This window comes from Asterias rubens, chromosome 3 (assembly GCF_902459465.1).
Source record: "Asterias rubens chromosome 3, eAstRub1.3, whole genome shotgun sequence".
In the NCBI taxonomy this organism is placed as follows: domain Eukaryota; kingdom Metazoa; phylum Echinodermata; class Asteroidea; order Forcipulatida; family Asteriidae; genus Asterias; species Asterias rubens.
The window spans coordinates 15,127,144-15,140,403 of record NC_047064.1 but is presented as its reverse complement, the minus strand read 5'-3'; the positions used below and the strand labels follow the sequence as shown (position 1 = coordinate 15,140,403).

The 13,260-nt window shown below is 38.0% G+C and overlaps 1 protein-coding gene across 2 annotated transcripts in view; it reads right to left on the bottom strand.

Moving 5' to 3' along the window:
* LOC117287750 (collagen alpha-2(I) chain-like) overlaps window positions 1-13,260 on the bottom strand; it is a 74,638-nt gene that overhangs the window by 25,036 nt on the left and 36,342 nt on the right. For both annotated transcript variants that reach the window (XM_033768252.1, XM_033768254.1), the window contains 14 exons: window positions 12,704-12,802; window positions 12,423-12,467; window positions 11,468-11,521; window positions 10,724-10,822; window positions 10,170-10,223; window positions 8,725-8,778; window positions 7,616-7,669; window positions 6,668-6,721; window positions 5,830-5,874; window positions 5,250-5,303; window positions 3,055-3,099; window positions 2,078-2,131; window positions 1,182-1,235; window positions 89-196 (listed from right to left, as the gene is read on the bottom strand). In XM_033768252.1, coding sequence (XP_033624143.1) covers window positions 89-196; window positions 1,182-1,235; window positions 2,078-2,131; window positions 3,055-3,099; window positions 5,250-5,303; window positions 5,830-5,874; window positions 6,668-6,721; window positions 7,616-7,669; window positions 8,725-8,778; window positions 10,170-10,223; window positions 10,724-10,822; window positions 11,468-11,521; window positions 12,423-12,467; window positions 12,704-12,802 — 873 coding nt within the window. The remainder of the gene's footprint in view (window positions 1-88; window positions 197-1,181; window positions 1,236-2,077; window positions 2,132-3,054; window positions 3,100-5,249; window positions 5,304-5,829; window positions 5,875-6,667; window positions 6,722-7,615; window positions 7,670-8,724; window positions 8,779-10,169; window positions 10,224-10,723; window positions 10,823-11,467; window positions 11,522-12,422; window positions 12,468-12,703; window positions 12,803-13,260) is intronic.

Sequence of the window (13,260 nt, the reverse complement as noted above, 5' to 3'; positions counted from 1 at the left end):
AAGTCACTTTTCATTAGAAATAGAAAAGTGCAATTGTGCAAATATAAATTTACCATAACGTTAGGTATTGAAGAGAAAAGAAGCTTACGTTTGGTCCTCCAGGTCCCTGAGATCCTTGAGGTCCAGAATCACCGCGTGAACCTTGTGCTCCAGTGGGTCCTGCAATACCCTGGGGTCCGTCTCCGCCTACATCTCCCTGAATCAGTGAATGAATACATTACTTTCTACTAAACCATTGGAACGAGTTCATACCAATATTCTTTGTTAGTACACGTACATCCCACATTTCCTACAAATGTAACAATTCAAACTGGTTTCTGAGGTTGAAATTTCCTCAGATTTAAGGAAGCATTGCATGAATGAGTTTAAGTACCCTCATGCTGTTTTCAAAAAACAAAAAGTTACATTAAACAAATCAAAACGAGTGGGACCAGATCTAACTTCAACAAGTTATAGTTAACAAACTATATTTAATGACTTCAAACCCTTTAGTCGCTGTACCGCCCAAAACCACCTAGCCATCCACTCACTGAATTGCCCCATTATGCCCGAGATTACAAAACTGTAAGTATGTCAGGTTTTACACATGCTAGCTAGGCCCTAAATAATTTAGTCTGTAAACACAAAAACTTGCTCATCAGTTACCATTGCTGCAACTGGTACCCATCAATTCATTTTTTGCTAGGCCCAGAAACTAACTTTCTGCTTAAAGCTTTACGAAAATAGGGACCAGGTCACACCAAAGAGTCATTAAAGATTGGATCGGAAGACCTGATAGATCAAAAATGGCCTATTGTTACCAATGTCAAAAAATGGAAAAATCTACTGAGAAATGTTCTGGAAAGGCTGTAAATCAAATTCAAAGTCTGTTAATTAACAAACTGTATACAGGGATTGCCTAATTCCACAATGTTTTTCACACAATAGTGAAATAAATTTACACTGTTATCTGTAAGGATTTTAATTGTTCAGTTGGTAAAGCGCTGGCACCTTGATCCAGTGGTCATTGGCTCAAGTCCTGCTCTCGAAAAATTTTCTTTGTTCAACCCCAAAGAATCTAATTGTTTTCTGTAAGTAATTTAGACATCATTGGTCATTTTCAAAGTTGTTGTTTTAACTTTACGTCAAGAGAAAACCACAGCTTGCCAAAAGAAATAATGCAGGCAATAAAAAGAACTCACAGATGGTCCTCTAAGCCCTTGGGCACCTGCAGATCCTCTCCTACCAGATTCTCCCTGCGGAGTGAAACAAAACAAGACTTTAAAGGCACTGGACACTATTGGTAATTATTCAAAATAATTGTAAGCATCAAAACTTACTTGGTAACGAGTAATGGAGAGAGGTTGATGGTATAAAACATTGTGAGAAAGGGCTCCCTCTGAAGTAGCGTAGTTTTCGAGAAAGAAGTAATTTCCCACTAAAATATTTGACTATGGTTAGACTTTGAGGTCCCGAAATGAAGCATGTTAAAGCACAAAACTTCAGGTAATAAGGGTGTTTTTAATTCCATTATTATTTCACGACTTCGACGACCAAATTGAGATCAACTTTTCACAGGTTTGTTATATTATGCATATGTTGAGATACACTAAGTGAGAAGACTGGTCTATGACAATTACCAATAGTGCCCAGTGTCTTTAAAGGGAGGGTACATCTTTGGGTTATTACTCCACAAATAAATGACAATAAAAACTTACTTGGGAAAGAGCAATGGAGAACTGTTGATATTACATTATTATTATTATTATTATTATTATTATTTTTTTTTTAACAACCCCCCTTAATTCCTGTAGTTTTGGAGAAGAAGGTTATTTTTCACCCAATTTGAATCCGATAAAGGCGTCAGGCTTATAGCCTTTTTCAGGCATCTAATCTGAAAGCACACAATTTATTGCTACAAAGGTGTTTTCTTTCATCTATGTTCTAGCCAGTTTGAAGACCAAATGAGCCCATCCAGAATGACTCTGCTAGGGTCGAAGCATCAGGCCGCTAACTATTTGTATGCATCTACCATAAGTCCTTTTGGTTGGTAAGCAGTTTGCATCAGCTAATAATATTTTGCCTGTTTGTGACTTACAGTTGCTCCTGGTGCTCCTGGCAGGCCAGGGGTTCCTCTTGCTCCTTGAAGTCCCTACAGAAAAACAAATTGAAATAAAATCCTAAACAAATTTTCTTTTTATATTTGAGTGGGTGATCAAAAAACTTGTATCAGTTTAAAACCTAAGAGATTTTCTATGAGTGTGTCATTTGAAAACAGTGTAAAACTGTACTTTTTAGAATCATGCCATAGTTATCATTTTACACCAAGATTATTTAAACAAGCAGTATACAAATATAACAAGGTACTAGATATTGACAATGTACATGTAGTTTGTCAACTTCCAATAACAAGTGGAGCTAATATTGACTGTCAACTTGAAACAAACCATGTTTTATATGTAATGCTATACACAAGCACTTTATACTTTAATTCAGCATCATCGAGTGCAAGAAAATACGGTTTGACATTTATGTGCACCACCCACTTTTAATGTGTATGTAGCCAACGATGCTCAAGCAGATTGATAACACCTGCGCGACATGATTGCTTTGTAAAGCGCATCAAACAAAAATAATTTATGAGAAATCACAAAGCTACATGTAGATGGCCACTTCAAGATGATCAAACGCTTGAAGGTGAGGGCAACACTAAACTGAGTTTGGCTGTCCACCAAATCAACTGTCACCAGGGGAGTATGTTGTCACCTACTCCTGGGGCTAAAATAGGTTTAACCCCTTCAAAGTCCATAAGGGTAAAGGCATGTGGCTGGCTCGCAGTTCGCACTTCTTCCCAACTTAGCATGCGTGGCAGGCTGTTTCACATGCGAATGTCTACTATGCATGCATATAATATGCTGCATGCATATAATATGCTACATGCTCGCGCGCTAACTTGGTAAACAGCAAATTATAGAATCTAACACGCGAGTTAAAAACCAATAAGACTTCAGCTCTCGATCATGAACATGTATGAGGTATAGTTAATCAGACCGTCACATTTTCAAGAAAACTTACCGATGAACCTGGGGGTCCTGGTTTGCCATCATTTCCACCTGGTCCCTGAAAGAAAAACACAAACATTGCATTGTTTATTTTAAACCATGATAGATCTGTCAGATGTGTTTTTAAATGTAAAAATACTCATTCTTTTCTGATTTCTTTCATATGCAAAAAATAATTGAGGAACACAAAATGTGATTTAGATAAAATCAAGCACTTGGGCTTTGTCATCCCCGACAAACGACCACTGCATGCAAGCTGCTGCACTAAAACTGTCTTCATGTTGTTTGATAGTTGGGGGATTACTCGACCATAAAAACTCCTATGGTAAGAAGATCTGTAACTGCTGATAATGAATAACATTTTGAGAAGCAATTCACTTTATAAGAATGTGATTTTAGAGAGGGGGATTCAAAAATAATTTAATCTGAGAAACATTTCTGAGATTGTGTGTTCCAAATACAGGTTATCCTTCTTGTGAGGGCATCTCCGCTCCACATTTTTATAATAAAGGTTTTCTTGGTCAAACTCGACAAATGAGCAGCCAATGTCATTTTCATGCGTTCGAATTAAAGCTGTTTTGCCTCTCCGGTTGTTACTGAGCTTCAAACTCAGAATTCGTTTTGATTTGAGCCAAATTCCTTGAGCACTCTGTTCAATTGAACGTATCGTCATTCTTTTTTCGTGACACACACGCCTCAAGAAGGGTTTGCGAGTTTAAATGCTGATTTGATGAATTGTTAAACTGAATGATTATTTTGTTTAATCGACTGACGCAACATTATATTTTACTTATCATAAAACAAAACCGAATGACCCTTTTAAGTAGCAATCGATTTTGCGCATATAGAATAGCTTGGAGGTTAAAATGGCTGCTCATATGCCAAATTTGACTGAGAAAACCTATTTATCTAATATATCGAATCCCACTGAAACCTATATATCTAATATATCGAATCCCACTGAAACCTATATATCTAATATATCGAATCCCACTGAAACCTATATATCTAATATATCGAAATCCCGCTATAGTCAATTCTTTGATCAACCCCAAAAATCATTTCAAAATACCCAGTCAGTTTCCTATATTGATATCTAACAATACTACCACCTTTCGAAGTAAAATGTTCACAGGTTGGCTTTATTGTATTTTGTACACATTTAAATAAGTTAAGTTCCAAAAGCCAAAGGCCTCCTTTGCTTTTAAAGACAAACAAACGGCAGGGCTTCCCACTCATTGGTCCTTGTTTATTGTTCTCAGTGATGGAAACAATAGAAGAGTGGGTCACTCACATCTAAATCAGTCTTCTATATTTACCAATGGGAGACTTTCTGGGACGATAGAGGGCAGCAGACTTACCGGGTAAATCCATTGTTCTCAGAATTATGCGCATGTTCAGAACTACGTAAACAATGGAAATTTACCCGGTATGTCTGCTGCCGCCTAGCGTTGGAAAGTCTCCTATTCAACATGTTTTCCATGTCAACAAACCAATTAAAGAACAGTGCAAGTTTTATACCTAACAAGAGTTATCTAGACATTTGTACTAATTTATTTTTGACAAATTCACGATTTATGGTCATATTAAAGAACACACCTAAAGACACACCTGTTCACCCTTGCTTTTCCTACCACTTGAGAATTCCCTCTTTTCCATCTTGACCGGCGCCTTTGAATGGTTTTTATATCAGTTTAAGTGACTTTTACAAATGCTGTGTAATTATTATTATATTGTGACAGAACCACCTGATCTTACAGAACCACCTGGGGCCAATTTCATAGTGCTGCTTAGCACAACAATTTGCTTAGCATGAAATTTTGGCCTTGATAAAAACAGAACTACATGTACCAACCAAATTTCCACCTGGGTTTGAGGATAAACAAACAACAGCAATATGCAACAAATGGAAATATGGTTGGTAATCCTGTTTTTATCAAGGAAGAAATTTCATGCTAAGCAAATTTGTGTGCTTAGCAGCGCTATGAAATCGGGCCCTGGGGCCGATTTCACAAAGCAATAAAATTCATCGCACGACAAATTTTCAATATCACCATAGAGATTTGTATTGTGACATCACACTTTACTTAGCAACTACGATTGATTTGAATTTACGATCAATTTGAGACCTTTGTGAAATCGGCCCCTGGTCTCTAAAAATTGTGGATGTATTTGTTAACGATCAAAAGAAGAAAAAATAAGACTTACTGTTGGTCCTGGCTTGCCTGCATTTCCATCACGGCCTTCTGATCCTTGTGCACCCTTTAATAAATAAAAATATATATAAAAAATAATAACGATAATAATGTTAATAATCAAAGTCTTATATAGCGCCGGTATCTGCCAATGCAGGCATGTAAAGGCACTTGCTCCAAAAAAAAAAACTGCACTCTAGTCAACTGAGTTTCAAGTGTACTCCTTGAGATATCTAATGCAAATAACATCATGGCGGATGTATTGGTGGTTGTTTTTACTTCTCAGGCATGTTGGTCCATGGAAAAAAGTAGGGGCATTTTATTGAGTACATGTACATGGGCTTAACCTATGTATACATTGACCATATGGTATAAGCTTTAGTAGACTTTGCAGGGCTTTATTAATAACAATTGTTTTCCCGATTCATCCAAGGGCAAAAAAAAAATGGAAACCACGAGGAAGAATATTATGCCAGACTTTAAATGCAGATTCATTATTTTTAAAAACTGCCCGACTTTTTTTTTTTTTTTTGGGGGGGGGAGAGTTGTCACCATGGCATACTTTCATCCTTTAATGGTCTGATTTTACCTACCATTTGTCCAGGCACTCCAGCATCACCAGTTCGTCCAGGACGACCCTACAAAAACAGAGAAATCCAAATTGAAACAATGGAACAGAGAAATCCACAATGAAGAGAGAAAACATTCCGCAAGAGGCGTTTTAAACTTTGGTAAAGTTAACTACAATAAATCCTGTGGTGGATATGAAAGGATTTTCTGTGAGGGTTTATGTAAGATAAGTGAGCGGCCAGTTTGTAAATATGGATGGTAAAACAATGTCTGTTTGACAAGGAACTATTAGGATTTTGACATAAACATATCCATGCAAGCGAAGAAATCTAGTCATGATTTCGCTTTTGCTTTTAGGAAGATCCCTCCCTTCATGTCCGTCAAGCTGCCTCTACTTACTCTTCCAAATATCTCAAAGACTCACCCTTTCCTTAATTGAGGTTTAAAAGTGCTTAGGAGTACCTGTAAGGCCAAGTAAAATAAATAACATGTTGCTCGTCCGGACTTTTTGAAAAAGTTGGTGAGGGAGGTCCTTGTTATTTGTTATTTAAAACTTTTTGTTATTTTTTTCAAGATGGCCACCATGTCTAAGATGGCCGCCATATCGATTTTGAAGATGGTTTTATGAGTATGCTCTGTGTATCCTCAAATTATGTCCTAAAATAACAAATAACCAAAACCGAGGCGGGCGGGGACGAGCAACATGTTATTTATTTTACTTGGCCTAAAAGGTTGATGACGTGATGACCGTTTTTACGATTCAACTGTCTGCCTACGTTTGATGTACAGTAAATATGTTCATATGCAAAAGTAAAAGTAACACTTAAATAAACAATTGGATGAAAATTTTTAAAAGCTTACTCCATCTCCCTTCTCTCCTGGTGCTCCAATAGCTCCTTGGGCTCCAGTGTTACCCTGGTTACAAAACAACATTATATTGTGTTATTAAAACATAGAGTGCACTCATCAACAGCTGTATGTTTATACAAATTTGCAAGTATGTTTTAGAAAATATAAAAAGAATATACAATTTGAACTTTTAAAACTAAAATTTGCCAAGCTTAAAACAAATATGCCCCTCCAAAATGTTGTTTGATATCCCTCGGATTTATGCTACCAGTTTAACCCATCAAATATAAGTGATATTCCGAGTCCTGAGGGCAAAAGGTCCACAAGCTGCTCAAGTGGGACTTGCCCACCAGAGTACCCTGTTGATTATGTTGTACTAGGCTCATCCAGCCCTTACACCAATATGTAATATGGACTGTATAAAATGATTCAATGCTTTTTAAGCCCTCGGGGGAAAAATGGGATACTTGAGTGGGATTCGAACCCACCAGAGTACCCTGTTGATTTTGTTGTACACTGCTCATTCTACATTTGCACCAATGTGTGATATGGACTGAATATTCAATGCTTTTCAAGTCCTTAGGGTGAGAAATGGGATACTTGAGTGGGATTCAAACCCACCAGAGTACCCTGTTGATTTTGTTGTGCGCTGCTCATTCTACCCTTACACTGATGCGTAATATGGACTGCATACTCAGTGCTGTTCAATTCCTTATGGGGAAAAATGGGATACTTGAGTGGGATTTGAACCCACCAGAGTACCATTAGGATTTGTTGTACACTGCTCATTCCTTTAATTATTAGGTTTCAATTAGGTTTATAAACATCTCAAAAATTACACGAAAGAAGTTTAAAAGATTTAAATTGACATGTGTATCATTTTTAAAAACGACAAAGTAAAGCAAAATCAACTCGAAAAGTTTGCAAATAAACATATTTTTGTTGTCTTCAAATACTAACCTGCATGCCAATCATGCCACCTGGGCCAGAAGGACCTGGTGAACCAACCCCTCCCTGCAGTAAAAGAACAATAGGACCAGTCAATGACAGAAGCTTGTAATAGGAACAGTTTTAGGCTCAAGAAAAGTTACTTGAAATGTGTTCAAAACATTCTGAAAACATAAGGGACGTACTGAAATACAAAGAACAGACAGGAGCCTAAGAATTATCAAAAAGTGAACCAAATCACTATCCAAAAGAGCAATCGCCTTAGAGTACATGCATATTAATATTTACAATTAACCATTTAAAACATTGAGAGGAGAGCATTTGTTGTAAAAAATTAATGACCATAAAAACTTACCGAGCAAGAAGCACTCAAACAAGCAATCAAAAAGGGGAATTTTTTAATAACAATTAACCATTTAAAACATTGAGAGGAGAGCATTTGTTGTAAAAATTAATGACCATAAAAACTTACTTAGCAAGAAGCACTGCAGCCGTTGATAGAATAAATTATTTTCAGAAAGTAAATATGCTTTGGAAAAAGGATTCCCCTCAAAGTATTTACGCTTTGGATAACTTGTTTACCCCAAAACATTTGAGTCCGAGTCTCGGATTTCTGAGTGTTGGTGTCCATTTGCGAATACAGCAGCCAGAGAGGTGGATGGTAGGCCTACCAGCTGTTTGTTACCATGCTAATTCGCCGCCCAGTACTTAAGCACCATGCAGCATCAGAGTCCAGCACTCTCCATAAGACGATCAGAGCATACTGATCGAAACGTCGAGTTAAACCAACGGTTCTTTTCAGAACCACCCCAACTCATTTAGAGATAGTCATTACATGGTGTTACCGCAAACTCTTCTATATCTATACCATGCTAATTGTGGATGGAGTCTCATTTTGTGAAATACCATAACAGTTTTTCTTCAGTTTTCTCAGCAAGCAGACAACACTGTATCCAGCTGAAACTTTCGCATGTGGCTTTAATTGTATCTTTCTTTGATTCTATGACCCACCTTTAACAACTCAATTTCTGATAAAAGAAAATTGAAAAACACACAGACTATAGGATCAAACTTGTGTTGCTGGAGTGTTAAAGAAGACGTTGCTTTAAAAATTTACTTACACGAGCGCCAGTGGATCCACGAGCACCAGCTGGACCAGTGGGGCCAGACTCACCCTGAAATTAAATAAGAATATTTCATACTAAGCATAAACAGTTTTGATAAACACATTTAAATTAATCAGAAAAAAGTAACAAAGAGATATAGTGACCCATTTCACCTGACGTCATCAGCAGAAAAATCTTGAATGCGCCATACTGGTGGGCAATTTCACTGTGCGTTTTCATATATAACTCTATGCTGTGCATTATGCAGTAAAGTGTGCACTTTAGGCGACGCGGCGTTAATACACATAAACCTAACTGCCAACCAACATGGTGAGCGTGGCATTGGTCGCCGCGTGTGATGCGCGTGCAAGGGGCCAATAGCCAATGTTACTCGAAAAACATAAATTCCTGAGAGAGAATTTGTTGTATCAACATAAGTGACAAACATAATTCTACTCTTTGTTCTTATATTGGCCCTGATGTTCCATATGGACCCTACCTTGGCTCTATATTGGCCCTATTGGATGGACGGCTTTCATACTGGCAGCCATCAACCATTTTCACGGCACACCGGGCAATTAACTCGCAGCTATCCTGTCTGCCATTTTCAGAGTTAGAATATTCGCAAAGGAATTGACTCAAACAACGGCTGAAATTGTAGTAACGCATTTTGTAACAGGGACGTTCCTCGTCATGCAACTGGGTCAATAGCACCTTCTGTTCAAACAAAATTTGCCCTTGCTTTTCCTGAAATTGGCACCTACATGTACAAGCATGAACATGCTACCCACCCACATTCAAGCAGCTCCTTCATTGGACACTTTTAAATCTCAACTTAAAACCCATCTGTTTTGTTAATCTGGTTATAGCGCTTAGAAACTTTCGTGTTTAGTGCTCTATAAAAAGTTGTAACTATTATTGTTTGGTTTTTGATGATGGCCCATGTTTTCATATTATTGGCCCCCTACTACTGTTGTCAGCCAAATGCATCAAATGTTTCTGGCTGGATTGGCAGCATACTGCGCCACAGCACCTTGTTAACCATTACATGATGCTACGTTAAAAGACTGGATCTCATAATTCAAACGCAGTCCTGCATACCTTGCAGGAAATACTGTTAAAGCGCGTTGAGCATCACTGTACGACATATATGTGCACCATTTCATGTCACCGTGGTCAAGTAGTTAGACTGCAGGACTTGCAATCACAAGGTTGTGGGTTCGAATCCCCCAGCTAACCGCTGATTTTACAATGACTAGAATAAATATTGTCGTCTAGCTACTGAATCACAATTTCTTGATTTGTGCAATTCATAATATCATAGACGCTAAACCAATTTTTGTTATGCCTATTGCCAGCTAAGTGTTTGTATCCTCTTGTGGGAGTTTGTCAAGTACCCTCAATGGGAAGATCATTCAAACAAGCAAACAACCAAACAAACAAACAAAATGTTAACATACCTCTCGACCATCGCTTCCATCTGAACCGGCCTCACCGCTTGGACCAACAGCTCCCTGTTATTAAACAAAAGAAAAAACACTCTCAAAACATATTCAACAGATTTATTCCCTTTTGAAAATAAGGAAAAGTATTTTTGAGGAACATTACGGCAACGCTCCTTTAGCAACTTACACCTGTTATCTCCAAGTAAATGCTTTTTTCAAACAGTGCTGCTAAATGCCCCAGGGGTCGATTTCACAAAGAGTTAGGACTAGTCCTAACTTAGGACTAGTCCTAACTTAGGACTAGTCCTAAGAGATATACAAATTGCATGGATAGTCCTAAGTTAGGACGAATAACTAGTCCTAAGTTAGGACGAATAACTGGTCCTAACTCGAGATAAGACTAGTCCTAACTCTTTGTGAAATCCACCCCAGGCAAATTAACTTCTGATCCATTAAGTTTAGTGACTCAAGGAATTCAATGTAGACACATGGCCCACAGAAAAGGTGTATAATTTCCGAGTTTTGTGGCCGTACTCAAAAATTGTAAAAAAAATAAACAAAACGTTTACCCTTGCTCCCTGAGCGCCAGCGTTACCACGGGAACCCTGAAGTCCAGCGTAGCCTTGTTGTCCGACCTCACCAGCGACACCAGCGGCACCACGGCTTCCCTAATAATTTGACACAAAATAATGACTAATAATGATTACTACTTTTTTTAATTGTTTATTTATTTAATTCATTTTGAGTTCTCCTTCTTTGTTTTCAATGATTGTTTTTTTCCCTCTTGACTAGGTTTGTCTATTTTTGGTACTTCCATTTCTTGTTGAAGTTTTTGCCGTTTTTTTTTTTTTTTTAAGGAACCCAATTAGTAATAAGTCTCAGCTATTGGCTTTTTGGACTATCCTCAAATAATTTGGTGCAGTATTACTATCTTGTGTTCTATTTTGGCTTTTCTTATTTCATTGTCTTTACTCCTGTTAGAGGATTTGAGGCATTGCATGATGAGGTATTACTATATATTTGGTTTGCGGTAACACCATGTGTGTATTGACTTGCAAGGTAGTAGAATAAAGCATGACAGTTCTCTAAGAACAAACTCTACCTGGCAAGTAGATACACACATGGTGTTACCGCAAACTAAATATATATTTTCTCCTGTTGTTGAGTATGTATTTGTTGCATGTTTTTGCTGTATTTTCATCCGAATAAATTCAAACAATAAGTCAATCAGAATCTGGATAGCAATTTTAAAATCAAAGCACTACAAGACAGAAAAGAAAACATATTTAGTTTGATCGAATTCGTTGTCTTACCGCTGGGCCTCGTGCACCTGTCATGCCGGCACCTCCATTGGCTCCTGCAGCTCCCTGTTTCACAAATAAAATAATAAAAGTTACTTACACGTACTTCTGGCTCCTTAAATAAAAAAAGCTTCAATGGTGAATTTCACAGTTCTGTCCAGAGGAAATGAAGAAGATTAAAACTTGGTAGATCTTTTGAAAATGTTCATCAGAAGGAAGTGAAGCCCAAAATGGTGGGAATGGCATTTGTATGTTCTTTGTTATGCAAGAGGTCAATCGAATTACACTTGTTTTATTTGATTTTTGGGGTTGAACAAAGAATTGACTAGAGTGGGAATTGAACCAACGACCTTCGGATTAACGTGCCGGCGCTCTACCAACTGAGCTATCTAGCCCTATATTGGCGGTGTACCTATTTTGTCAATATCTTTGTTCGGGGGTGCCAGTCAGAAGCCATACAACCGTTAACTGCTGTGTAGCCAGGGATCACACCCAAATTACGATACAACCTGGGAAGCGGCAGCCAGGGGATCACCTTAAGGTGATGCGACTTTTTGTTTAAGATATCAATATAAACCACAAGGGAAACTCGCTGGGTAAATTTTGAAATGATTTTTGTTCAACCCCAAAATTCATTTTCAAAATTTACCCAGTCAGTCTCCCTTGTGGTTTATATTGTTTTATTTGAATTAAACTCTTTCAGTAGATCTTTGCTCTTAATATACCAGGCGTGGATTTCACAAAGAGACTAGTCTTGTCTCGAGTTAGGAAGAGTTACTCGTCATAACTTAGGACTAGCCTGGAACTAGTTCTAAGTTATGACTAGTCCTAACTCTATGTGAAATCGACCCCAGACCTTGAAGTTGAAGTACTTAACTTTGTGTAAATCTAGGATTATGCTTCTTAAAAAAGAAAAAGAAAAAAAAAGGAATATGTGTTGACAAAATTACATGAACATTTTTCTTACCATGTCACCAGTGGCTCCAGCCTCACCATCTTTTCCGGCAAATCCCTTGTATCAAAAAATAAATCAAATCTAAATTAAACATCAGCTCGTTTGATCTCTAATACACATCAACTCAGTAGAGTATGAAGTAGCGACAGTACCAGTTTGTTGGATTCAAGTAAGTAAGCCCAGTTAATACGACCTGCGAATGTGGATGGGAGTGAATTTGTGAAAAATGTTTCTGTCTACTTTCATCTGAAATGCATTGCTGTTATCAAACCAAAACCTGGAGTAAAACTTACAGCAGCACCAGTCTGACCTGGAGCACCATCTGCACCGCTCTCACCACGGAGACCTGCGATTCCTTGCAGACCACTTTCACCCTGTTCTCCTGTCACACCCTGGTGGCGACAAACACATATGCAGACAAAATGTTAGTTCCAATAGAGTGATAAAATTAGCAACTGCTATTAACATTGGATACTGATCACAGAAAAGGATTGGTAATGGTTGGGATTTAATTTGAACAGTCACTCTCTGTGTTCGCATGGTGTGTTTATTGGAAACATTGGGTGACAAAGAAGTTATTCATAAATACCTCAGACAGTTTCGCTATTCCTATTGGTGGAGAGCGCGTCACGTGGGTGTGTATCAAACCTTTGTTAATGACCAGTAAAAAGTGTTGAAACATGGGCGTGACACGCGAGCTTGCACCTGTGCTTATAAGACAGTTTCTTCATTCCTATTGGTCGATAGCAACGGCCGGAACAGTTGTGCCACATCACGCGATACGTGCGACGCGCACAGCATTCCCTTACATGTATAAGGAGTTGTTTACCCGAGGGCCTTACCATTTCAT